We start from the raw sequence: 27,374 nt of genomic DNA, 5'->3' as shown, positions 1-27,374 counted from the left end.
CAAGAGGGTCACCTGTATGATAGGTAGATTTATGTGAATTTTCATGCATGGTTATTACAGTATAAGATCTCTTTAACATGAATAAATTCAATACAAAACATGACTCAAAAACATGTGAAGGAATACCAGTAAAGACAGTGAGACTGAACACACAGGAAGGGGAGTTCAAAGCAGCACCATCCCAGGGGAATCAGGAAAGGCTCAACCAAGAACATGGTGGTTACTGGCCTTGGGCAAAAAGGGGTTGACTTTTCCAGAGACTGGAAGCAAGGAGCTAGGCAGTTTGTAGTCTGTTTCTTTTGCTTGCCAAGCATCCCTTCTTCCTACTTTTTGCAGCATTTTTCTTATCATAGGCTTGTATGCATGCACGTTCACTCGTGTCTGACTCTATGCAGCTCCATGGACTGTAGCGCATCAGACTCCTCTGTCAACGGGATTTTCCAGGCAAGAATACTGGCGGGGGTTGCCATCTCCTACTCCAGGGGATCTTTCCAATCAGGACTGAACCAGCATCTCCTGCATTGGTGGGCAGATTCTTTACCACTAGCGCCACCTGGGAATCCCCCTTCTTTCTGCTTTTGGTAACAGTCCCAAATTTTCATTTGAGGACTACTTCTCTCCATTCTAGGGCTTCCCTGGTGGCTCAGAGGTTAAAGCGTCTGCCTGCAATGCGGGAGACCTGGCTTCAATCCCTGGGTTGGGAAGATCCCCTGGAGAAGGCTATGGCAACCCACTGCAGTATTCTTGCCTGAAGAATCTCAAGGATGGAGGAGCCTGGTAGGCTACAGCCCATGGGGTCTCAAAGAGTCGGACACTACTGAGAGACTTCACTTCACTTTCTCTCCACTCTAGGTAGAAGAACCAACTAGGGAAGTGGGAATGTGATCCAGGGGAAGCTAATGAGATTCTACTTATCTCAGGAATGTGAAATTCAGAGGCAAAAACCAAGAAGGGAGATGACTGAAACTGAGTTCTTCTGATGGTGGTAACTCAGAGGAGACTGTCCCAAGTTCCTCTGATTTATGGTCTTCCCAAGACCAGTGTCTGCTTGGCTTTCCTTAAGCTCAGTGAGCTCTGCAATATCTTTCTCCAACCCCAATTCTGTTTTGTTTGAGTTTTCCAGTCATATTCTGTTACGTGCAAAGGAAAAAAAACTGTATGGGATACAGAACGTGTAGACATAGAAACATCTTAAGTTGAAATGAGAAGTGGAAGTCTGTTTTCTCTGGCAGAGGCAAACAGAGTGGACAGTTTGAACCTCATGGTAAAGTTACGGAAGAGATCTAATCAAGGTTAAGTACACGGATCAAGTATAAGTAAAAGAACTGTTAACCAGTGCTGAGGGGCCAGCTAAGTTTGCAGAATATGAAATTGTAGTGATTTCCTTCAGGAACCTAGGTGTCAGGAAGGAGAAAGGGCATAGTTGGACTGATTCAAAGCTAGGAGGTAGCAGGGACCATGTGTCAAAACTATGAAGTGAGGCTATTAATGGGCTGTCAAGAGAAGTCGAAGGCTAATATCATGAGCTCTAGGCAGAAGGAGCAAAGAAATAAAGCAGAGAGGGTGAAACGCCGTGGTGGGGCACTGAGAGACTTGGGTTAGTTGAGAAAAGACCAGGGAATAAAAGAGGGACTTGGAAGTTTAAGGGGCAGCTCTATTACAGTCCACACTGAGAAGTCAGAAAGTTTCAGCTGATAAGGTCCAGAGTGTGGGTAATTCAGGGGCCCTGAGAATTGGAATGCAGATTAAGGTTATTAAGGCATATTGAGGCCAAGCTCATCCATGTGCCCATTGAAGTTGTCCATGATGATGTTAGAGGAGATGTAAATTTGGTAATTGGCTCACCCCAGTTTTACCAACCAAATTCTAAAGTGGTTTTATTTATTAAAAATATTTTAAATGAATGTGAAGGAATGGCCAGGAGGTTGGTAGACTGCAAAGCAGGGGAGAGTACAAATGGATTTTGCCTATCATACGAGAAATTTGGACTTGAATCTGAGGGCACTGCCTACGGAGTAAAGGATTTAGGGAGTAAAGGATTTTAAGGAGGCCCTACCCAGTGAGTTGAAACCGACCATGTCCTTAAAAGCATGATGATAACGAGATAGATCAATTTCCAGTAAATCTGGGTTTCTGTGTGCTGATTCAGTGACAGTCAGCGGATATGTAGCAAGGAAGAGGCGCAGCAGCCGCGAGCTCTTCTTCTGCACACACCTCCAGACGTTTAAAGCTCCTTGGATGGGTCTTCCAAGACCCTTTTGGCTCCCCTCTGAACACATCTGGTTCCCTGCATACTTTCGTACTAATTACGCGCGGGCCACTCGGGCCCTTCAGCTGAAGCTCAACTTGACTCACGCACCCCTTCAGCGCCCCCTGGCTTCCGCAGTCTTCCTGCCTTTTTTTTTTTCCTTTTCTAAAGTGAAACAGATTTAAAAAAAAATTATTTTATTAAAGTATAGTTGATTTACAGTGTTTTAATTCCTGCTGTACACCAAAGTGATGGTTATACACATATACATTCTTTTTCATATTCTTTTCCATTACGATTTACCACAGGATATTGAATAGAGTTTCCTAGGACTGTGTTGTTTATCCGTTAAATATGTAATAGTTTGCATCTGCTAACCCCAAACTCCCAATCCATTCCTCCCCTGACCGCCCCATCCCTTTGACAACCACAAGTTTGTTCTCTACATTTGCGAGTCTGTTTCACATACAGTTCATTTGTCTCATTTCACATATAGTTTCTGCATATAAGTGATATCATATATTTACCTTTCTCCTTTTCACTTAGTTTCTTCAGTAGGATCATCGCTAGATCCATCCACGTGACTACAGGTCTCTTTTCACTCACCCTCAGCCAGCTGGCCCAGCCTCCCTTCAGCGGCACCCCCACATCCGGTCACGTGAGGGGCAGGTCACGGGGCGCTCTGGTCACGTGAGGTTGGTCACGTGCCAGGGCCGCACTGCTGGGGGCTAGGCTTCCGGAGACTGCGGGGGCTCAGCGGGTGCGGTCCTGCGGCTTCGGAGCCCACCAAACTGCACAGCCGGGATGGTGAGGGCGGCGCTCTGGGTTAGGGCTGGGCCGCGTCCGCCGCCTCCCCGGAGCTCAGCCCCTCTTCTCGTCCTTCCCGCTGCAGATGAACCGGACCACCCCCGACCAGGAGCGAGCGCCGGCGTCCGAGCCCGTGTGGGAGCGTCCCTGGTCGGTGGAGGAGATCCGCAGGAGCAGCCAGAGCTGGTCGCTGGCGGCCGACGCGGGCGTGAGAGACGGGACCCGGGACAGGAGGGGAGGGCGGCCCGTCTGGGGGTGATGCGCGGCCTGCGAGTGGGAGGACATCAGTCCCAGTCCCTCTCCACCCAGTCGATCCCGCTCTGTCTCTCGTGGACTAAATAACATCCCTTCTTTGCTCTCGAAAACTTCCTGGTGGCAGTCCTCAGGCACTTGGGCGGATGCCGGCCGGTTGACTTCAGCTCTCTTGAGTGCTCCTACTCGGACTGCCGCCCATCGCAGGGTGTTCTCTTCCTTGTTTGGTTTTTTTTCCCCCTTGTTTGTTTTTTTTTTTTTAGCCAGGCGCCAGCTCCATCCTGAGCGGAGAGTTAGGCTTCCACCACGCCGCAGGCTTACAGTGGCACCTCATAGGCGACTCCCTGTTGAGACCTGGACTGAGTGGGATGGGAGACAAACCAGTATATGAATATCGTTGAGAAAGACATCTTAGGCCTGGGACCCAATAAGCTCAGAGCCGTGATTCCAAAGTCCCACTTGAGTAGGATTTTTGGATGAGTAGTTATTTTGCCTTTCGTCTGTGATCCCTGTGGAATGACAACCAAATAGCACTTTAAAATTTCTGCAGAAACGAGATAGGAAGTATCCATTGACTCACTGCCACTGTTTTGATGAGCTTTCTTAATGTTTTTCTATGCTACTTGGTCATGGTACTGTTAAAAGCAGCATCCCTTTTCCATTCCAGCACACAGACACACAAAGGTGAAAGAAAATGGCTTCTTTTCTGTTTTGACATGCAGAATAGATGCATGTAATAGATGCATATTGATACTACTGTATATGTTTGTTTTTTAAATAGCTACTGCAGTTTCTACAGGAATTTTCACAACAGACTATCTCTAGGACTCATGAAATCAAGAAACAAGTGGATGGACTAATTCGGGAGACTAAAGCCACAGATTGCCGCCTGCATAATGTCTTCAATGACTTCCTTATGCTGTCTAATACCCAGTTCATTGAAAACGTGAGTTACTTAGTTACATCCGAATTTTAAAGAAATAATAATGTTAGAAGGAGCAGTACTCACTGTGATATTAAGTGACGTATTGTTAGGTTCTCTTAAATTTTGGTGTAAGTAGTACTTCTCGGTAATTGATGTTCCCTCCCTTTTTATTAGTAAAGTTTACTTTTTTTCAAGCCTTTGAGAAAACCTAATGATAAAAATTTCCTCATATTCCAACGTTTTCATCAATTGTTAATTTTGGAGTTGTCTGCAGTTTTGGTGAATTGCATGGCCCTTCAACAAGTCTTATTATCCTCTATAAGGAAAGTCATACACCTGACCTGATCCTCTGGGCACCAGCATGTTATTAATTGTATGCATTATGTTCTGTTAAGTTATATTAAAAGTATGTGTGTGTCTGCTTGGAATATTCTGAACTAATGCTTTGTTATGCTGGCTGAACCTGTGTCATAAAATGAACTCTAAACAGATTGTTGCACTTAACCCAAGTGCAATTTTGTCGTTTATCAAGTTTCAAAGTTTTAGGTTCTAGGAACACATAGATAAACTAGAGCCCCTTCTTAGAGAATATCACAATTTTCTGTAATAGTGTTATTCCAGAATAAAAAGGAATAAAATGTGGCTGGAGCTCCATGACTGTAGGGGAGATTATTCTAGAGGATGGAGAGGAAGCTTAGTTAAGCTGACCTGTGTTTCTCCTAGGGTGACTAACTTTCTAAGTATCAGTGTTAGTTATACTGTGAAAAGAGGATTATTAAATTAGGCTATCTCCTGAGACTGTTAGATACAAAATAATAAAAATGATTTTGAAAATTGCAAGATTATACAAAGATTTAGGATTGTTGAGACTAAATATTGTCATGCAGATATCTTACACAGCATGTTTGAACATTTTTAGTAATTCAGGTTGAAATGCCACTACTGGGCTTTTGGGGGAACCTGTGTGTAAAATAAAGATCTTAATAAAGGTTTTAGTACGTGTAACTCCATGGCTGATTCATGTCAATGTATGACAAAACCCACTACAATATTGTAAAATAATTAGCCTCCAACTAATAAAAAAAAATCTTAATAAAGATTTTAAATAACTCTTTGCCTGTAATTTAAGATACAGCAGATATTCTAGTTAAATCTGTAGTCATCTGCACAGAATGTCCATGCTTGGTCCTGAGCATTGTTCCTATTGGGAGAGGCAGTTTACAGGACTCTCATCTCTACTTTAGTAGTGTGTGTAGTCCCATCATTTTTTCATCACGCTGAATTCTGTGTCCTTTTAAATATATCTGTTGCTTTCATTCTGTACCTTTCTTGCTGGATCAGGTGCTTAGCTCTTCTCAGCAGTGAGTCTTGCAGCCCTAGACTGGGCGAGGAATAGAATTGGGAGCCTTCTTTTGTACCTGATGTGCCTGTAGCACATTGATACTGGCTTGGTACTGACTGATACTTTTGGGGAAATGGGCATTATAAGCTGCTTTTTCTGAATCATAACCTTCAGGTCTTCTCTTTCCCCAGCTCTTCTTTTCAAGTTTTCTTAGTTTCTGATAATCCAGTTTTTGTGGGAGGTTTTTTGGTTTACTTTTTGTTTTTGTTGATTATTTTTTGATAATAGTTCATTATTTCTGTTCACTTCTTGGATTCCCTCCATCCATCTCTCTGTCTCCTTTGTCTTGTGCTTCTTCCCCTTCCAATCCGCAGCCAAATTTCCCTCTAGATGTGCTTGTGGCCACTGCCAACTCGAACTGCTTCCCAGACCTCCCTATAATGCCATGTGTTTCATGTTCTTTGCTTTAGTGGTAGAGCGTCATGTTGTTAAAATGATGGCTAACACTTAATCAAACTCTGAAGGAATCTACCTGCTGATAATACATTTGGCAGTGATTTGGCTTTGCAAATGTTTTCTTCAAACCCTGACATCAGGACTCGTGTATTACAATTCTGTCTTAAATGATGTTGCCATCTGGTTTCATGGTAGTTTATTGGAAAGATAGACAAAGTAATCGGTTTTTGGGTTTTAGTAACTGACCTCAGAGGCAGCTAATAGAGTGCAAACTGCATTATAGAGTTAGTGAAACCAAAGAGCAATCAAGACTCTTTAGGGCAAGAAAAATTAGCACCTTTAGTTAAAGGCTCACTAGGGGATTCTGAAGGAGGAAAAATGCTAATTAAGTGACCAGTGCATCAGTGCGCTATCAGTAGGGAATACAATTCTTGCAGCTTCATTAATCTGTTCCTTTAGGAATTTTGTCCTGAAACATTGAGTGACCTAATTAATGACTTCTTTCATAGCACTTCCTATGATTGTAATTCTACATCTGTCGATATGGCAGGAGAAAAAGGAGGGTATTGGTGCTGCTCAGACCTAAGCTTGAAGCTCATTCTTTTAAGTTAAATGGTTTTGCTATTTAAAGTTTGAAGTAACCTTGGTAGCTGTCTTGTCTTTTTTTTTTTTATTTTTTAATTTTTTAAATTCATTTATTTGGCTGCAGCAGGTCTTAGTTGCAGCATGTGGGATCTGGTCCCCTGCATTGGGAACTCAGAGTCTTAACCACTGGGCCAGCAGGGAAGTCCAGCTGTCTTGTCTTAAAGTCTCAATTTTAAGATTTATTTGCCATTTTTTGTTCATGCCTTTGAAAATTACTCCCCTAATTTCTGGTCTTTGTAGAATGATTTTTTTTTTTTTTAATACAGAAAAAGCAGCATCTGAAATTTCAGATGCTGAAGAAGAGCCTCTCAACATATTGACATGTATATTCCAAGTTCATTCCCATGCAGACATTGGACTTCAAGTTTTTTCCTTTTTTCTTGTGAGAATAATGGACACTTACAGTAGGAGAGATAGGAGATATATATATATATATAAAGTATTAAAATGTGAAAAAATTTAAACTACAGAAGTCAACTATAATTCTACCACCCCAAATTAACCAGCCACTGAACACTTTGGCATATTTTTTTTCTAATCATATGTATGTATATAACTTTAACCTTCTCTGTATGTATGTATTTGCAGCCTGCAATTTTCTTCATGTTAGCATATTATTTTATAAGCATTTTAACACATCTGTAAGATTTACTGAACTTAATTTCTGTTTCTATTTCATTTTATGGCTGCCATTATTTAACAATCCCCCATACAAAACTTTTTAAGATAAAATATTTTATGTTATCTCGGAAAGAACAGATAATACCCACAAATGTTAATAATGTGCACTACCTTGTATTAACAGATTTTAATATTTTTTTTCCTTAACTGTAAATATTTTGGGTGTGGGCTCGTTTGTTTTGCTGTTTTTTTACTCTTCTTATGTGGAGAATATATGTAGTCTTTGGATGTATATTGGTACAGGTGTATGTAATATGAGGTAGGGATCTCATTTGTTTCTTTTCCATATAGGTACTTTTATTATGTAGTCCTTTTCCTCAGTGACATATGTATGAATGTGTGTTTTTGTAAATATAAATAGGCTTACATGTACTTGTTAGTCTGTCTCTTACCTCTGTCTTTTACTGTCTTTATCTGCTGTAGTAAGTATTACAATCTTAAATACCAGAGATTTCTAATAAGTCTTAATAGGGCAAATCTCTGTGACTTTTTTTTTTTCCTGTGACTTCTTTTTATTCATAATTTTCATGGTTATCCGTGGCTTTTTTTACTTCTGTGAATTTGAGGATTATCTTGCTAATTTCCCCAGAAAATTCTAGTAGTATTTTGATTGGAATTGCAGAGAGTTACAGATTTGGTGTTTGTGACTTTAAATGTAAATCTGATGCCATGAGCATCTTACTGCTTGTATTTATTTTTCTTGGAACTAAATTTCAAGAAGTAGAATTCTTGGGTTAGAAGACGTGAACATTTAAAAATAACACCGTTTAATCAGATTCAGATTGATATTGGGTTAGAAGATATGAACATTTAAAAATAACATTGTCTAATCAGATTGATAGTTATTTTGAAAAGATGGACAACATCGTTCCACTGCTGGCAAAGGTCTGGGAAGTGGGCACTTGAATGTGTTGTGATGACAGTGAAAGTTGTTCCACACAGAAATCTACAAGAAACTCTTAAGAGTAAAAAAGAGGAGCAGCGCGGCGACGGCGGCGGCGGCGGTTGTTATTCGGAGCCGTTGGGACGCCTCTGCGGCAGCTGGTGGCGCAGGTGGCTTGCGTGGACGTGGACAGAGGCGGCCGGCCCGCCACCGCAGCCTCGCCGCCCGCGGCCCCAGAAGGCGCGTCGGGGCACCCCGAGGCATCCTCCCCCTGCCGCCACCGCGGGAGCCGCGGCTCCGGTCCGCCTTCCCGCATCCTCTCGCAGTCCGCACCGCCGCACCTCCTCCCTGGGCTTCGGACCCTCGGCCTCGCCCCTGAAACATGACTCGCGACTTCAAACCTGGGGACCTCATCTTCGCCAAGATGAAAGGTTATCCTCATTGGCCAGCTCGAGTAGATGAAGTTCCTGATGGAGCTGTAAAACCACCCACAAACAAACTACCGATTTTCTTTTTTGGAACTCATGAGACTGCTTTTTTAGGCCCAAAGGACATATTTCCTTACTCAGAAAATAAGGAAAAGTACGGCAAACCAAATAAACGAAAAGGCTTTAATGAAGGTTTATGGGAGATAGATAACAATCCGAAAGTGAAATTTTCGGCTAAACAGTCAAATGCGTCATCTGATGTTGAAGTTGAAGAAAAAGAAACAAGTGTTTCAAAGGAAGATACCGACCATGAAGAAAAAGCCAGCAATGAGGATGTGACTAAAGCAATTGACATAACCACTCCAAAAGCTGCCAGAAGAGGGAGGAAGAGAAAGGCAGAAAAACAAGTAGAAACTGAGGAGGCTGGAGTAGTGACTACAGCAACAGCATCTGCTAATCTAAAAGTGAGTCCTAAAAGAGGACGACCTGCAGCTACAGAGGTCAAGATTCCAAAACCAAGAGGCAGACCCAGAATGGTAAAACAGCCTTGTCCTTCAGAGAGTGACATGATAACTGAAGAAGACAGAAGCAAGAAAAAAGGGCAAGAGGAAAAACAACCTAAAAAACAGCTTAAAAAGGATGAAGAGGGCCAGAAGGAAGAAGAAAAGCCAAGAAAAGAGCCAGATAAAAAAGAGGGGAAAAAGGAAGTTGAATCAAAAAGGAAAAATTTAGCCAAAACAGGGGTTACATCAACCTCTGATTCTGAAGAAGGAGATGATCAAGAAGGTGAAAAGAGAAAAGGTGGAAGAAACTTTCAGACTGCTCATAGAAGGAATATGCTCAAAGGAAAACATGAGAAAGAAGCTGCAGATAGAAAACACAAGCAAGAAGAACAAATGGAAACTGAGCACCAAACAACATGTAATCTACAGTAATAAAAAATATATCTCATTTTGGGCTCAAAGCATTAATCCAGTTACTGAAAAGAGAATACAAGTGGAGCAAACAAGAGATGAAGATCTTGAGACAGACTCATTGGACTGAATTTCCCCCTCCCCCCCTTTGATGGAAGAATGTTCCAGATTCTAAATTGAGGACTTCATTAATGGCATTGTATTACTGTGTTATGATTGTTAAAAAAAACATTTCCTGTAAGGTACACACTACATACTAAGGTCGGCCATCATTCCTGTTAAGTTTTTTACCAAGCTTAAAATGAAGCTTTGTGTTTGAAAGTTACAAGCTCAGATGAAGATGGTGGTTGTACATTATTTCATTTAGAAAATATAAAAATTTATTTTGTTTTGAAGCTAGGTGTTAAACTGGAGTAGCTATATTATACCCCTAGAGAGTGGGGCAGTTGTGCCCTTCCCTTGACATACCTTTGTTGTTTAATTCTTTAGAATATTAATAAGTGTTTTTTTAATCCTGAGAGATTAAACAGTAGACTTGTTAAGAAAACAAAAATGAAACTGTAACCAAAATTTTAAAATAAAGTTTAAAAAAAAAAAAGAGTAAAAAAGAGTTTTGTCCTTTGGCTTGGCAGTCCTGTTTTTGAGAAGCCTGTAGATTTAAACGATCCATGGCCTAAGAATTTCGTATATATTTACAGTAGCTGGTTTGCACTAGCAAAAACTGGAAATGTCCTTGATGTTCTCTAATAGAGAATTCTTGAACTAACTGTAGTCAACTTCATACCATAAAATATTATGTAGATATAAAAACAATTGAGTCAAATCTATATGCATTGACCTAGAAAGTGGTTTATGAGAATATCAACTGAAAAAGTGGGGCAGAAGGATATGTGTCGTATAAATGCATTTTTGTTTAAAAGCTGGAAGGGCAGAAAACTCTGAATATGTGCATATGTCTGTAAATTTGTGTAAGAGCCTTGGGAAACAAAGAGGAGCACACACCAGACTATATTAGTTATTCTGAGGATTAGGTTGGAGGTAGGGATGGAATTATTTTTAAATACATCTCTTCTGCAACTATCTTTATTTTTTTTTGCAACTATCTTTATATTGACATTTTAATTTTGATTGACATGTAGTTTACACACCAGTAAAATACTCCCTTTAAAAGTGTAGAAGGCAGTAGGTGTTAGTGTATTCTTAAAGTTTTGTAACCATTACCAGTATCTAATTCTGGAACATTTTCATCACTGTGCTATTTATAATGAGAATGTTTTGCTTTGGGAGTTTAAACAACAATAAATAGTTAAAAAGGAAATCGCAATGAGTTGCCAGAATGACGGCTCTATATTGGAAAAGAGAAGCCACCTGTCCAAGCTGTATGGGTGAGTCCCATGACTGGTCTTCTGGCAAATCAGTGGTGGGCTTGGCCTATCTGTTTTCTTATAAATGAGATAATAAAAATGTATCAACCATTTTAAGCAATAGGATAAAAATAACTTACCTTTATGGTTTCTACTGTATAAAATGTAAAAACTCTTATACCCAGTGGGTAAGTTTTACCACTTGACATGCTCAAAGCCTCACGTTTGAGTGCCTGTATCAGTGCCCTGTCAGCATTGTGTTAGATTAAACAAGAAAATGTGGAACACTGGTTTCTTTCTAATTTTGTGACTGTGGTCAACCATGAGATTGAAAGTTGTTTTTTTTTTTTCATGTTTCCTAGTCTTTTGTGTCTTTTCTTTAAACTTAATTTTGGGAAAGTTGTCTACTCTGCTTTGGCCCCAGCCATTTCTTGAATAATCATTTCTTCTTGTCTTTGTCTTCTTAAAATTGTATATTGAATTCTTACATTGTGATTGATTCCAAATGCTGTTTTGACTAAAAGCTGAACTTTGCTTCCATGTTTAGCGTGTATATGATGAGGAAGTGGAGGAGCCGGTGCTCAAGACTGAGGCAGAAAAACCAGAACAGGTACTTGCTTTGAATCATTCTTCTCTTGGTCTCCTTTAGAGAAGAAAAGTAGTGATTTGTGATATGGCTGCTGGAGGGAGAGTGGGGCAGGGAGATGGACTTCGGGAGAAATGGGAGAAGCTGCCTTTGACAGCTCCACACTTGAACTTGTTTGTTTCTGAAATCTATTGTATTAAGAAATGTATAGATTAAGTTCCTGATTTCTGGCTTAAGAGTAGAGCAGAGGTATGTAGAGATTTTCTGTAAAGGACCAGGTAAGAAATATTTTGTTCGCTGGCCACATTGATCTCTATCCTTTGCTGCTTTTTCTTCTTTTCTTCCTCTCCTATCCCTTCCCCTTCCTCCTTTAAAAAGGTAAAAACTTTTTTTATCTTGAGGGTTATTAAAAAAAAACCCAAAACGGGCCATACTGGGCAGTAGGTGGTGAGTTCTTTGAAGATTGTGTACCCCTGTCCTTTCATGACTGCTTTGCTTCTTATTAATACCAGTTTAAAAATGAAAGTAAGAAGAAAACCATACTACTTGTAACATATGAAAGTGTTAGACTAAGAAAGGGTACTAGAAACCAGCTACAGTTTTGCATATTTCTAGCCTTTAAAAATTTATTAAAACAAATTTTATTTTCAATAGATTTGCTAAACTGTTTTAAGTGTAGTAGTAACTGAACCAAGTCCAGGTTCAGTTTAAAGTGATAGCTATTTAGTGAATTATCTTTAAAAAATCCGCAAGCATGTTTTTGCACACTTAGTACAGTGTTAGCTATTTAACTTAGAATCAAACATACCAGAGCGCAAAAAAGATGCAGCCAAAACAAAAAAGTTAAATTAGAAAGACTTCTGCACTTGAGGTAGAAGTAGAAAACACTCCTCAGCTTTCCCTTTTGGCTTTCAAAACAGCACTGTCTGGGGGCTACCCAGGGTCCAGTGCTTAAGATGCCACCCTCCCAGTGTAGGGGACACAGGTTTGGTCACTAGTTGGGGAACTAAGATCCCGCATGCCACATGGGTGCCAGAAAAACAAACGGAAAAACTGTATGGTTTGTTTGTTTCTGTAATTATATATCAACTTGTAGAATATTTGTGAGGAGAGGAAATGACACTAAATGTATTCTGCAATACTTCCTACAACTGATGACACAGTTGAGTGTGTGAGAGCTGCTGTTACAGGAAGTGGAGATGTGTGGAATATTTTCAGCAGGTTGGTGGTGTGTTCAAAGTTTTGTCGAGGTGGGGGGCATTGTTCTAGGGTAACCTACAGGATAGATTAGAGATGAAACCGACTCTCTCTTGGTTTGAAACAAGTTTATAAAATGTAATTGTCCAGTTATTTTTTTAACTGTAATTGGAAAATGACATCTCTGCCTGGAGTATTTTCTCTTAAGTCTTAACCTCTAAAATTGTGCTAAGGACCATTAACCAAGGTTAGTGGGATATAGTCATGGCAAAGCTAAAATTCTAGGCCCTTCTTTTTTTCAGATGCAGGGAGGGAAGGTGCCCTTTAATATCTTGTGATGTGCTATTCATTGTTGTAGGGTAATTTTATATAGTGTACAGAGGCTGAACCATCACACCATTGTGCTTTTGTTTTTGTAAATGATGAACCTGGAGCTCCAGAACCTTCTGTAGTTTGGTGTGTGTTCAATGCATAGACACATTTGGGACTTAACACTCCAAAGTCTGTGCTGAGGCATTCAGCAAAATCTTTGACTTGCAACATTTTTAACTGTTTAACATTGTAAATGGTTAACAACAACGTTTTTAATTAAGTTTTTTTGATTTTGTTTGTTTTTGAGCACGAGTCTAGGCTTCAGTGAATATTCTCAGTGTTTTATTAGGGTGGTATCAACATACTGGAGATCTTACTAAAAATTACTTTTTCCTAGGAAAAGACCCGGGAACAGAAAGAAGTAGATCTGATTCCTAAAGTCCAGGAGGCTGTGAACTACGGTTTACAAGTGTTGGACAGTGCATTTGAGCAACTAGATATAAAAGCAGGAAACTCAGACTCTGAAGAAGATGATGCTAATGAGCGGATGGAATTGATCCTTGAGCCAAAGGTAAAAACATTCAACTGTAATATTTATTGTTATACCTGTTGTGATCTGGGTCCTTTACTTGGGTGCAGAATTGTTAAGATGTGGCCTTCACGTCTCAGAAGTGAGGATGTCACTCAGTGCTCTCATATTGACTCCATCAGTCAGAGGGTTGCAGGACAGGAGCATCGGTTGAGCACTTACTAGGTCCTAGCATGCCAAGTTGGGGGAGTACGAAGATGCAGGGCTCCATTCCTACTCTCAAGATGCTTGTTACAACCATACCAGATGGTCAGAGAAAGGAGGCAGTTACAAAAGTCACCATCATAAGTGTTTTGACTTCTAGCTAGAGAAATTGGGGTGAAGATGAGATTTGAATTGGGTTTCGAAGGATGAGGAGGCTCATGAGAGGCAGGGGTTGTTGGGAAACTGACATTCTGTAGCTTGCACAAAGAGGGACCTCAGAAGTGTTAAGAGACATGTGGGGTATGGCAAAAATCACTACAATATTGTAATTAGCCTCCAACTAATAAAAATAAATGAAAAAAAAAAAAAGACATGTGGGTTGTTGGAGGTTTTAGCCAATATGAATAAACCTGCTGTGAGTGTTCATGAAGAGATTATTGGCCTAGCAGGTGCTTATTGCTTTACTGTTACTTCCTCTCAGGTTGGCTCTGTAGTAAACACAAGAGTTTGCCTTACTGATTCTGAGAGTCCTTGTGACACATCAGTGCTTTGTGAATTGAAGCATGCTGCAAAACCAGTCTCTTCTAATCATGTATTCACTGCACATTTCTCTTCCAGTTTGAGCTTACAGCGCCCTGCCGAGCTGGGGCTGATCCTTTAACGATCCTTTAATGATACGCTGTCGTCATTTTGCTTTTTCACTGTAGGGATTTAGACGTCAGCAGCAGGGTTTCCCTGGTGGCTCACGCAGTAGAGAATCTGCCTGCAGTGCAGGAGACCGGGGTTCAGTCCCTGGGTTGGGAAGATCCCCTGAAGAAGGGTATGGCCACCCGCTCCAGTATTCTTGCCTGGAGAATGCATGGACAGACTTGGGGGGCTACAGTCCATGGAGTTGCAAAGAACTGGACACGACTGAGTGACTAACACACAGAGCAGACCTTGGGAAATGTGTTGCCTGCGTCACATTTCCTCCTTCCAAGTCTTTCACCAGTTTTTCTGTTAGAGAAAGACATAGGATCAAGCCTTCTGAGTCAGTGAACAGTCATCCCGGTTAGCACTTTGATTTCTTTGCACTAAATTAGTTTTTGCTGTATCTTTGACCTTTACATTAACCTTCCTAAACTTTCTGTCATTTTCCAAGGACAGAACTGTTCTCTTCTGTCCCCAAGGTCTTTTTTTATAGGGAAGAGTTTTTAAAGCCAAAGGACCATGCCTCCAGGGTGGAGTGCTTTCTTGGCTCTAAATTTTTGATGTTTGCGATGGCCTGAAATGGAGGAATCTCTAACATGTACCTGTAGACAGGGTACTTCATTTTATTCTGTTGTTTGATCTTCTGATCTTTTTTTTTTGATATTCTGATCTTATTTTACCAACTTCACTTCTCTAAATTCTACTGTTTGAACCTCTGAGGGGTATTATTATTATTTTCTTTGTTTTTTTTTTTTCCTCCCTCTCCTGGATAGGTTCTTATCAGTCTGTTGGAAGCATTCCTTTAGTTAATTATGTTGACTGTAGATATTTGCCCTGTAGGTAGCTGATATTCGATGGTAAAGATCTGTTTCTTTTCGTCTAGCCCATGTTTTGTATCTGTGCTCCTGCCTCTCTGCTCCGACGAAGCATGGAGGAGGCCTTCTCCATTCCCTTCCTTTGTGCCTTGTGCCCTGTTTGTCTGCACGTCCCACTACCCACCTAACTATTTGTGTTATTTCCTCTGTGTGCTTCTCCATATTTAGGACTTGATTCTCAAGAGTGGTTGATTGGTTGATTTTTGCTCATCACGTTGCTTTTCAGGGGAGGAAGATAGGTCACTATCATCAAAGCTTGTCAGGATTTCTTGTTTCTTTCCTTGGTCCTCCTTTTGGGCATGTTGCTATGAAGTTGTGCCCCTTTCCTTGTTCAGTTACTGCTGGTAAACATTTTACAAGCCTTTGCCATTTTTGTTAATATAATTAGGCTCTTGAGAAGGGAAAGTCTCTGTGAATCAGCTTCACTTTTCTATCTTTACCTAGGATTTAACTTTTTTTAAATCAGTGATTAAGAAAAAAATCCTGCTGTGTTTCTTATTCTTATTCTCTTTTATTATGTAACTTTTTTGGGGTAGTCAGATGGAACAGGATGTCAAATGGAATACCTAATTTTATTTTATTTTATTTATTTTTTTTTAATATTTTTATTAGTTGGAGGCTAATTACTTTACAACATTTCCCTAATTTTATTTTAACTTAAATATTTAACTGCTTATTCCCTTTCATTGTTTACAGGATCTGTACATTGACCGTCCTTTACCTTATTTAATTGGGTCAAAGCTATTCATGGAGCAGGAAGATGTAGGTCTTGGAGAGCTTTCTAGTGAAGGTACACTTTTGCACTACATATTTTTGTTGCTTTTAACATTTATAGCTTAACTTTTTATTTAAAAATAATTTCAAACTTCACTTTAAAGTCTTAAAGTTACAAGACTAGGACAAGGAACTCTCACATACCCTTTACCCAGGTTACCATTTGTGAATATTGTACCATACTTGTGTATCATTCTCTGTATACATACATAGTATTACTTTCTCCTGAACCTACTTAGGAGACATCATGCCGCCTTCCTCATGTATATGGTTGGCAGTTCATGTCCGTGGGTTTTGCATCTATGTATTTAACCAACCTGGATAGAAAATATTTGGGAATAAAAAATTACAGAAAGTCCCAAAAGCAAATAGTTGCCATGATGCACAGGCAACTATTTACATAGCATTTACATTGTATTAGGTATTATAGGTAATCTGGAGACGAGTTAAGGTTGTATACAGGAGAAGGATGTGGGTTATACGTGGATACTACGCCATCTTGGTGTCTGTGTGTGTGTTTGTGTCTGTGTGTGTGTGTGTGTTGGGGAAAGGGGGTCCTGGAACCTATCCCTTGAGGGACAAATGTATTTCTTTGTGTATTTTCTAAGAATAAGAACTTTCTCTTATTTAGTTGCACGTTCATTTGCCCATCTGTCATCTTGTTTGGATGTGTGTATTGGGCTTTGATGTGAGACTTTTAATTTTTGTATCCTGTTTATTAATAGAAAAAAATTAATCCAAGTGGTTGAATCCTGTGAGACTTGGCAAGAATGTACAAATCAAGTATACTTGACTTTTTAACCTCTTCCCATAGTAACTTTTATATGAAATAAAGTCACCAATTGATAGGTTTCCAACAACAGTGACAAAAGGTATAATCACCAAAGTTAGGAAATTGTACTGGATTTAATACTAGCTAATCCTTAGTCATACTCAAATTTTTCCAGTTGTCCCAGTAATGTCCTTTACAGTCTCTCTTTTTCTCTGGTTCAAAATCCAATCTACTCACTGCATTTAGTTGTCAAATCTCTCTAGTCTTTTAGCTGGATACCATTTCTCAGCCTTTTTTTGCTTTTCACAACCTTGACATCTTCAGAGAGTATGAGCCAGTTTTTTTGTTTGTAACTAATATATATTTTTTGTAATTAATAAATATCCTGTGGGGAAATACTTTGAGCCTATGTAAATGATCCATTCCTCACTATAGTGAAGATACTTTTAATTCCAATGAATGAGTATGGATGGTTTTATCAAAATCTTTTGATGGTTTTGTCAAAAGATGTATGGTGGTTTGTGATCTTGAGAAGAAATTAAGAATGTTTCCTTATGAATATTGGTTATAACCTTTATCTTTCTTCTAACAGAAGGTTCAGTAGGCAGTGATCGCGGGAGTATTGCAGACAGTGAAGAAGAGAATGAAGAAGAGGTAAGGGCTTGCTGGTGTGTCCAGGTCATACTGGGCAGGAAACTTAGGGTGCATTTGGCAGGTTCAGTAAATAACATATTCATGAATTAGCAATTTGTTTACATCAATCTCTTAATAGCAATAGAAGCCATATTCTCAAGTCTTCCTTGGCATGGGAAATTCCTTTATTTTTGTGTACAAAACCAAAGAAAACTGCTTTAATCCTTTACATTACCTTTACCATTACCCTTCCTCTCACCTCCCCACCAAATCCTCTTTTTACCAATGTATTTTGAGGGGGACATCTTAGATAGTTTGGTGGAATCTCTGCCTGAGATACAGTCTTTGAATAAGTTCTATCTTTGAGTAATTCTAGGAGAAAAGTCCATATTTAAAACTTTCTTTACTCTAAAATCTTCTAGGCCAGAAGACTGCTGAAAGCATCCACTTACATGTTAACTTTACTGCTACCTCTGGCATCTTCACACCCAAAGAGCCTGATCTGACTCCCTGTTCTCTAAGGCCTCAGAGTCTGCGGGCCTTGGCCTTGACCCCTATTATATCTGGCATTGTTCCTTTAAATGGAATATTTGTTACTGCAAAGGGTAGAAACTCTTTGAAGGTTCATTCCTGAATGTTGCTTTCTAAAAGGTGACAGTTTTGTAGTGTGCTCCTCCCCTCTGTTTCCACAATCTGTTTCCTTTCCTCCTGCCTCCAGCCCTTCCCTCAAAAAACCTGATAGAAGGAAATGAACTTTTTAAAAACAGCCTTGCTTTCACTGATTGTCATTAGCTAAACCCTTTGCTTTTAGCCGCTGAAGCAACTCTTTACCTAATGGCTTGTGTTATTAAATACTAATGTTCCTTTCTTGGGCCTGATGAAGTAATGGTTTTACTTAGAAGGAAAATAGAGAATGCAAACCAGTGCAAACCAAACAAAATGCAAACCAATGCAAAATAGCTTTTGATAATTTAGTTAATTACATGTGCAACTCTTAATCCAAAGGTTAGAAATGATGGGGCAGATTGATATGAGTAAATTGTCAGAGAGGTTTAAAAGAATTACAAAAATGACATGTAACTGGAATAACCCTTGGTGATATTGCCAACTCTCCACCTCATCTGCACCTTGATACTTCAGGTGATCAGTAGTCAATTCAGAGACCAGTCGGTGGTGGCTGTCCCAGAGACTTAGACATGACATCATTTCTGTACTTCCAAGTAGAGCCAGTGTTAACAAAGCCTTTTTTTTCCCCCCCCAAAAAGGAGTCAGATGAAGATTTTGCCAATCATAGTGACAATGATCAAAACCGGGTAAGATGCATATATTGAAGTAACTTTTAAATTTTAATTTAAGCATAGCATGTATAATAAATTTATATTAAAATTACTTTTGAATGACTTATGGGAAAGTAAGGATTTATTCATATTTATAGATATTCATGTTTCCTTCAAATTTTAATGTTTTTAGGCTAATTACTTCCTTGTATATTTTTTCTCAATTTTACTCAATTTTGTATTTTTCTCAAATTTTTCTCAATTTTATATTTTCTTCATTTTTTTGGACAACAAAGAAGTAAAAAAAAAAATTGAGAAACAGAGCCTCTAAAACATAGCCCAATTACCGATATTGAAATTTTCACACGTATTCACCTTTCCTTTTTTAAAATTTAAGATAATCTTACAGCAAGGCTAAGGAACACTCAAGAAATGGAAATCTTATCATCCTACTGTCTTAGCACTGTTGTCTTAATTTTTATATATCCTTCTAAGGACATGTTCTTTTCATTAACATGTGTAGTTTATTTTTTTGTTATTTTGTATTAACTCATCACAAGGATTTCTTTGTTGTTTTAAATAGTCTTTGTAATTTGCCTTGTAAACTTACGTATTTGTTTAACATACATGTATGATATTGTTATAGTCTCTAAATGTGTATGGGAAATAGTTTTAAGATTTTTAGTTTTGAGATAGTACTGCATTCAGAGTTTTCCTTCATAAAAACTCTTTGCCTCTGACCTCTTTTCTTAGGAATTAGGTGATCTAATACTACTTGATACTGCTGTGTAATACACATTCCAGATTAACAGGTGGCACATAATGATTTTCCCAGAATCTCATCAGCACTGGGATTATGTATGACTTTTGCCACCATAGTGTATGTTCAGCGGTATATTGAGATGATTCCAGTTTGTATTTCACTTTCCTAATTGAGAAAAATTTTTTCCACAAAAATTTCCAACTGATAAATGAAAGATTCAGCACTTTCTGATTGTTACTTTTATTTTTCACTGTTGTGTTTCACAAATGTGACTTGTCTTTATGATTTTAATAATCAGTCCTTCTGGAGAGTGTATGTATTTCTGTGGAACTTACTATTAAGATTGATAATTTCAGACAGTTTTTCAAATAATATGGTGATTTAAAAGCATTGGTGGAAAAAAAATAAAAGCATTGGTGGAACTATTTATATTGTTAAAAATAGACTTGTTTTGTGTGCCATTGCTAACCTCAGAGTTCAAAGGATTAAATTAGTTGAAAAAATGCCCTAAGCGTATTGATTGGCACAGTTTATTGATTTAAATGTTAAAAGTTTTAGAAAAAGTAAACAGTTTTTACATACAGTGGCTACCTTTGTAAAAATTAGAACTTAACACATAAGATTAAGTTTGAGTCATCTATTCTTCATATCTTTACACTCTCTGGAGGTAACTGGTGTAATCTGAAAGTACATATTTCCAAGTGTTGTCCTTTGCTTTTACAAATATGTCTGTGTTTATAGCAATGGTGTGTGTGTGAGAGGGTAGTGAATTCCTTCTGGGTTTATCATTCACTGTTTCGTCACTTGGACTGCCTTGGATGTCTCTCCAGTTGTTACAGCTTATTCTTTCTAACTATTAGTATTTTTATTAAGATAATAGTGTACTTATTTAGTTTATTCATTTCTCTAGTGGTGGACATTTTTAATATTTCATTTTTTTGCTATTGCACTGAAAATAAATCTTGTGTATGATTTGCTGTAGCACATTTACTGCTTTGTAACTTTTGGTGCATTATTTGTTCTTCCATTTTGAAGGAGAAGTCTAAAGGCTGAGTGGTAGTATCTTTTTCAGCTTGATGCCCGTATCTGATACTTTTAATCTGATGGTTTATGTTCTTAGCACACTGCACAGATGAGTGATGAAGAAGAGGATGATGATGGTTGCGACATTTTTGCTGACTCTGAGAAGGAGGAGGAAGATGCTGAAGACACTGAAGAAAATTCTAGACCTGTAAGAAAGGCTATAATTGCCATCACCTGTCAAGGTTTTAGAAATGATTCCTAGGATTCATTTTTTTTATTGTCATTTATATTTGTAACTGTCTCATTTTGCATCATATCATTTTTCATTTCATCACTTTGATCAGTAATTCATTTTTACTTTTGGAAATAATAGTTGAGCATCCCAAGTTGCCAAATAAGTTCCACTTTCTTCTCCAATTGTTAAGATTTTACTAGTTAGGTCACTCAATATATATTCACATTCAGAGTTTCAAGATCCTAATACTTCTCCCCCCAAGGACCTTGTAGTATTTTTCTTACCTAGATCTTTGAATATTAAAGTTGAAGTATTAAAATAAGGAAATAAAGAGCATCTCCCTTTGAAGGAACACTGAGTCCTCTTTCTCAGGTGATCTGTTACAGGGTGCATACGTTTACATTTATTTAGTTAAAACATATCTTCTCATCAGATCGATTTCTTTGCCATTGTTTGCATAGTTTTGTTAGGTGTCCCAAAATAAACTGTACTAGTTAGTACAAAAAATAGTACAAAAAAGTGATTCTTTTGGTCTTCCCTGGCTGTAGAAAAGAAGCAGGCCTACATCATTTGCTGATGAACTGGCAGCTCGGATCAAAGGGGATGTCTCGAGCCGGATGGAAGAGGAGCACACGAGTACGTCACCTCTTCTGAGAGTCACTCATAGGGCGGTGGGACCGTAGGGACCCCTCTCTGGGGTTCCCTGAGGGTGGGTTTCCTTGTTTAATTACTAAGGCACAAGAAGCATAAATAGTAGTTCTTATAAGGTTTGCTTTATAGATTCTCTGATAAGTAAACACTGGACCGTGCCCCCCCCCCCCAAGAAAAATGCACATATTCATATCTGTATGTGAAGTTTCAGGGGATTAATGAATAATGCAGAGAATCATTCACTCTGGATTAAAAATCCCTGGCTTAATATTTACTCCTGTATTTTATTTTGACTAAATAAAAATGTAGCATACAGTATTTTCTAGTGATTTAACAAAGTGGAAAGATATCAGAAGAAATCTTTCAGCAAGTGCAATCCTGGCATGCGCATGATCTGCTCTGATAGCTGGACTCTTCTGCCTTAAAAAGAGGCATTTCTGAGTGTCTTCTCTGGGTAGGGCACTGAGTAGGTGCTCAGGTGGGGCAGAGACACAAAGTTGAATGTCTTGCTCTTAGCTTAGGAGTTGTGAGGGTGGCCGATGTGCCTGAAGGTTCAGTAGATAAATATTAAGAATAGACTGAGTGTTATTAAACTGTGAAATATTCTTCAAGCCTTATCCCCAGGGGAAGCAAAACCTCAGAAGACGTTGAAAGAGAAGAAGGAAAGGAAAACTCCCTCAGATGGTAGGCCTTTCCCCTTGATCCTCTTCTTTAGGAGGCTCTTGACTCGGGAATGGGAATATCGCTTCCGTAATTCATTAAAATGCCTCTATTAAAGCTGACAAATGAGGTCTGTGATTTAAGAGTATGCTTTTGGGGGTGTAGGGAGAAGTGAGTGTGGGTTAAAAATGCTTTAAAGGTTTGATTTACTGGATTTTACAGGGACCATTAGCTGTCTTTCTAGACATTTATAAATTAGGGATTGCTAGCATTTGTTTTCAGTAAGGAATATTCTGTCAGGCCCTTTCACGTTCAACAGTAATGTCCATTGTATTTCTACTTGGGGCTGTGTCAATCTGATCTCTCCTCTGTTTACCCTTCTGTCCCCCAAATTCTGGTGGGATAGGTCTTGATGGCAACTGAAGCATATACTTGCTTTAGAAGAAATGAGATGAAAGGGATCACCTGCAGAGTTCACTCTGCTCCAGACACTTAACAGACTTGAGAGTGGGAACCCAAAGAACCTTTAAGGGATTTGATGGCCTGTTTTTTGATGGGTTTTTGTCTGAAGGCCTTCAGACCACCAGCATTCAAATAGTGCTTATTACAAATGGTTAGATAAACTTCCTGCCAGTTTTGGTAGTATTGTAATGTTAATCCCCAGAATTGGAGTTCCAAACCCATCTTTAATTCTCCATGCAAAGCATTCCCTTCTGTTTGCTAGATGAAGAAGATAATTTATTCGCACCCCCGAAGCTGACAGATGAGGACTTCTCGCCGTTTGGTTCTAGAGGCGGCCTGTTCAGTGGAGGGAAGGGACTTTTTGATGATGAGGATGAGGAGGTGAGTCCCTGGTAATCAGTGAAGCTGTCCATAGCTGTGTCATGGGTTTGCAAGGAAGAAATAACTTTCAGTTCCTTTAGTAAGGAAACAATGGCTTCTTAGTTGGAAGTTGCTTCTACTTTCATATTTTAGAAGATTTTGAACTAAGGATCACAAAGTGAGGAAATACTGATCTTGATGCCTTTGTTAAGTAGGGAGAGGATGTGAGAGTGTTAATAGTGAAAAATTTACATTTACTTGCTTAAGTGGTTGTTTCTTAACCTTTTCTTTTGTCTTCCATGTTTGTATTTAATTTCTCTATAGACTAAATTGGGTTTCCATGATGGCTTGGTGGTAAAGAATCTGCCTCCCAATGCAGGAGATGTGGGTTTGATTCCTGGTCCAGGAAGATACCCTGGAGAAGGAAATGGCAACCCACTTCAGTGTCTTTGCCTGGGAAATCCCATGGACGGAGGATCCTGGAGGGGCTACAGTCCATGTGGTCACAAAGAGCTGGACATGACTTAGCAACTGAACAATAAGACCTAAATTGTTTCAGGGTCTGATTTCATCAGTGTCTTCACTTTGGAATTGATTTTCTGGCAGAACAGTAGATGTTTATTTTTTAAACTTTATAAGACACTTTTCTTTAGAAATCTTTAAATGCAACTTCATTTTCCTGTGCTGTTTTGAACTGTGTTGTTTATTATAAGCAGAGTGACCTCTTCACAGAAGCCCCTCAGGATCGGGGAGCTCGAACCCCTGTTAATGAAGGTGAGTGTGGATTGAGGCTGACTGTGCTTCTTTGTTACAGATTTCCAGAACTGGTTCCTTCTCATCAGGAGATGGAGCCCCAGAAGTTATCCCCAAACTTTGTTTCTCTGTTAGGCAGAAAACTGTTACGTTTGCCTTCATCTAGTTAAAAGCGATTCATTTGCACTAATTCATGTCTTGCAAAAACAAAAAGGTACCATTTGTAAACCCATATCACAATTTTGTCTCTTTCATAGAGAAAGCAGAGAAAGCTAACCAGGGAGCGCACTCTAGCAGTGTTGAGAATATCTTAATTTAATCAAGTTCAGTTCAAAGAAACATTTCTGAAATTCTGCATCTAAATTGGAGACCAGTAATTCCTTAGCCCAGTGTACATTAGAATAATTTGTGACATTTTTAAAAAGCACACATATGCTATTAAAAAACTTAAAAATTTTATTCCATTAGGTCTGTGATAGTCTTGAGAATTGGGAATGAGTTATTTTAAGTGACTTGGTCTCCCCAGGCCAGAAGTCATCAGATTTTGGACTTACTATGATGCTGGCTGACCTGATTGTCTTGAGGTTCCTACTCTCCACTGTATGGCATCTGTGACTTGCCTAGTTTCCTGCTTTCCTGTTATTGTCTTCGTTTTGGGCACTAATGTGTCAGATATTTTGCTGTTTGTTTTTTACTTGCATGTTCTCATTAAACGGGATGGATGGAGTCAGAACTATTGAACCCTGCTTGCTCTGCTCCCGCCTTCCCCATCTGTGCTCTACATCTTCCTTGGCCTCGGCAGGCAGCCCCACTGTAATTGTCTGCCCAGAGTCTGTGATCTTCCATGGGAGTCACAGCCTAGATTGGTTTAATACCAAGAGAAAAGTCATGACATTGGTAGAGAAGATAATACTAAGGAATTTTTAAATGGCTCTTCGAGGAAAAATTAGTTTTTGAAAGTCTCCTGTTAGCTTTGTGTTGTGTTGTACATATTTTAGGAAGGTGCATTTAGCAAGGAAAGTTGTTTTCTTTGTTGAAATGTTATCTCTTTGTTTCTCATTTTAGCATCTTCATCTTCTAAACCTGGAAAGAAAATCCCGGCAGGAGCTGTTTCTGTATTTTTAGGTACCATAACTCAGGAGTTTGTTTTTGAGAACTATATAGTGTTGTTTTGTAATTTTTTTGTTTGTTTGTTTTGTAGTTTTTAATACTGTCCTCTTCAAAGAGCTGACTAGGGAGGAGAATAGGAAGAACTTCAGAGGGCATCCACAGAGAGCTCACTTACCTGTGTTAGCTCATATTCCCTCAGAAACCAGTGGCCTTGGGTTTTTTTTCATTCTGGGAGATCAGTTGATTTTGCACTGTGAGACATTCTATATCAGTAAAGGATGCACGTTGTTGGGTCCTGTTAATGTGTTTGTGGATGAATTGAAACTACAAGTTCCTGGTGGTGATGCTGTTTTTTTTTTTTTTTTTTCTTCCTGTGAAGTCAGGAGGCCCACCCACACTGGCTTATAGCTGGTTTGTCCTGTCCTTCCACCCACAGGGGATACTGATGTGTTCGGTGCTGCATCTGCCCCGTCACTGAAGGAGCCCCAGAAGCCCGAGCAGCCCCCTCCAGGGAAAGGCTCGTACGTCCCAGCATCTGCTGGCCTCTTCGATGATGACGACGATGACGACGACTTTTTCGCAGCATCCCGTAGCAAACCTCCCAAGACAGGTGCTGCTCCAGCCTCTGTTTCAGGGAACGTAGCTGGATAAAGAATATTGACCTAAAAAGGCATGAAGTTCCTCTGGTGCCTCATCTCGCACAGTGCTAGAATCCCTCTTCAGGGATTCCTATCAGAGGTGTCTCATCTCTATTTAGTTATGGTGCTTTGGCAGTCTCTATTTTATGGACCAGTCTTTTCTTTAGAAACTAATTACTAGGATTATCTTCCTCATAGGGAGAAAAATCTGCTCCCCTCTAATAGCTGATCAGGATTCTAGTTTCTATCCTCTCAGTTACCAAGAAAGTTTGAATTATGCTCTCTTCCAGCGTCCTTAGTAAACTGTATGTGAACAGAGTGTCTATGCCAGGTATTCAGTTCCAGCAAGCCCAGGTGACCTTGACTTTTCTCTTCTATGATGGAGTTTTCAGCCCCTTGACCGCTTTGGCACTGTCCTTTCTTCACCCCTCAAATTTCAGCCATTTCGTTCCTGAAGTCACGCCTCTGAATCAGTTGTTATTTAATGAGCAGATGGCTCTCCCAGGACTGTTGTAAAAATGCAGATTCCAGTTCAGTGGAATTACGGTGGGGCCCTTGAGTCTCCATTTCTAACAGGCTCCCTGGTGGGCAGAGATCACTGGTCCGTTTGTTGCACTTGGAGTAGCAAAAGATGTGGTTCATTGGCTGTTTTCCAGAAGAGAAAGGTAGACCACTGAGGTGCACACAACTTCCAGCAACCTGAGCAAAGAGCTGTTTCTCCTAAGGACTGTGGACCAGGAAGCATCGAGAATCAGGCTGTTTGAATTTAGCTTATTTTCCAGCAATAAGTGTGAAAGTAAGGATAGCAGCAGAAATGCAAGGGAAATAATGGCCTGGTTTTAGAAAGGGTGCAGACTAGACACGTAATACGCTCATATATAGGCTGACGGAAATGACAGTGAATAAAGGGTGTGCTGCTTCTCATGGCTTGGAAGGGCTCTCACTTGGTATCATTAACTGATTTGGAATCACAGGTAAGTGTGTGCCACTTTGCTGGACCTGCTGCTCTCCTGGGACATTCACGAACCAGTGCCCTCATTTCAGGGATACACACCTCACACCTCATTCAGTGAAGCAGTGCTTGTGGTTGCAAAAGGTTGAAAACCACCCTAATAGTCACCAGTAGGGTAAACTATGGTCCTTCCATTCAGTGGAATTTTGTGAAGCTGTGGAAAAAGATTGAAGTTTATCTGTGTTGACATGGGAACTTATGTACCCTAGGTACATGGAAGGAAAATTGCAAATCATAAGATTTTTTTAAAAAATTATGTTATTTAGAGCCATGTTTGTGAATTGCTAGAGTTAACATGTTATATCTTTTGTGGAAATTAGAAATATATACATCAAACTGTTCCTGCTGGCCTTCTCGTTTGGGTGGGCAGGTGGAATTATGGGGGATGTTTCATTATTTGATTATATATAGTATAGTTCGGTGCTTTTAAAAAATTATTTATTTATGGCTGTGCTGGATCATCATTGCTGCTCGTGGGCTTTCTCTAGTTGTGGGGAGTGGGGCTACACTCCAGTTGAGGTGTGTGGGCTTCTCATTGGGTGGCTTCTTTTGTTGGGGAGCACAGGCCCTTGGGTGCCCAGGCTCAGTAGTTGTGCCCCAAAGGCTTAGTTGTCCTGAAGCGTGTGGGATCTTCGCAGACCAGAGATAGAACCTGTGTCCCATGCGTTGGTAGGCAAATTCCTTACCCCTAAATCTCCAGGGAAGTCCCTGGCTTTTTTTTTTTTCCCTTGGCTATGCAGCTTGTGGGATCTTAGTTTTCTGCCCAAGGATTGAACCTGGGTAGCAGAAGCCAACCCTCACTTCTCAGATTCTTAGAGTGGTTGCCTCATAAATGATCTTTCTGTTGGTCTCTTCCTACCTTTTATGCTAGTCCAGACTACTGAAAGCATGTGCCGCTGCTTGGAGAAGGATG

General features: G+C 39.6%; 3 protein-coding genes across 7 annotated transcripts in view; 2 read left to right on the top strand and 1 right to left on the bottom strand.

Annotated features, from left to right (window-relative positions):
• MSMB (microseminoprotein beta) overlaps window positions 1-2,878 on the bottom strand; it is a 46,041-nt gene extending 43,163 nt beyond the window's left edge. Inside the window, exon 1 of one of the 2 annotated variants that reach the window (XM_043476322.1) lies at window positions 2,776-2,878. The gene's annotated coding sequence lies outside the window, so the exon portion shown is untranslated. The remainder of the gene's footprint in view (window positions 1-2,775) is intronic. The other variant, XM_043476324.1, reaches the window with a different exon arrangement.
• A 39-nt stretch (window positions 2,879-2,917) lies between these two features.
• The window catches only part of LOC122446306 (WASH complex subunit 2-like), a 45,803-nt gene continuing 21,346 nt past the window's right edge, over window positions 2,918-27,374 (top strand). For 2 of the 4 annotated variants that reach the window (XM_043476320.1, XM_043476318.1), the window contains exons 1-15: window positions 2,918-3,055; window positions 3,141-3,263; window positions 4,089-4,253; window positions 11,493-11,555; window positions 13,438-13,611; window positions 16,035-16,128; window positions 17,477-17,538; window positions 18,783-18,830; window positions 20,678-20,788; window positions 21,364-21,451; window positions 22,079-22,150; window positions 22,851-22,969; window positions 23,665-23,722; window positions 24,767-24,826; window positions 25,248-25,421. In XM_043476320.1, the coding sequence (XP_043332255.1) occupies window positions 3,053-3,055; window positions 3,141-3,263; window positions 4,089-4,253; window positions 11,493-11,555; window positions 13,438-13,611; window positions 16,035-16,128; window positions 17,477-17,538; window positions 18,783-18,830; window positions 20,678-20,788; window positions 21,364-21,451; window positions 22,079-22,150; window positions 22,851-22,969; window positions 23,665-23,722; window positions 24,767-24,826; window positions 25,248-25,421 (1,414 nt within the window). In that variant the 5' untranslated portion in view covers window positions 2,918-3,052. Of the gene's footprint in view, window positions 3,056-3,140; window positions 3,264-4,088; window positions 4,254-11,492; window positions 11,556-13,437; window positions 13,612-16,034; window positions 16,129-17,476; window positions 17,539-18,782; window positions 18,831-20,677; window positions 20,789-21,363; window positions 21,452-22,078; window positions 22,151-22,850; window positions 22,970-23,661; window positions 23,723-24,766; window positions 24,827-25,247; window positions 25,422-27,374 lie in introns of all 4 variants that reach the window. The other 2 variants (XM_043476319.1, XM_043476317.1) reach the window with 1 other exon arrangement.
• Window positions 4,275-11,556, top strand: LOC122446307 (PC4 and SFRS1-interacting protein-like). The gene has a single exon (XM_043476321.1). It carries the CDS (start codon window positions 8,622-8,624, stop codon window positions 9,600-9,602), a length of 981 nt encoding a protein of 326 aa, XP_043332256.1. The 5' UTR covers window positions 4,275-8,621; the 3' UTR covers window positions 9,603-11,556.

The sequence above is a fragment of the Cervus canadensis genome, chromosome 8 (assembly GCF_019320065.1).
Source record: "Cervus canadensis isolate Bull #8, Minnesota chromosome 8, ASM1932006v1, whole genome shotgun sequence".
In the NCBI taxonomy this organism is placed as follows: domain Eukaryota; kingdom Metazoa; phylum Chordata; class Mammalia; order Artiodactyla; family Cervidae; genus Cervus; species Cervus canadensis.
The sequence above is the reverse complement of the archived record's forward strand: the minus strand, read 5'-3'. Positions and strand labels throughout refer to the sequence as shown.

Bases quoted from the DNA above. Each gene is read 5' to 3' on its own strand.
- LOC122446307 (XM_043476321.1), top strand. From the start codon at position 8,622: ATGACTCGCGACTTCAAACCTGGGGACCTCATCTTCGCCAAGATGAAA.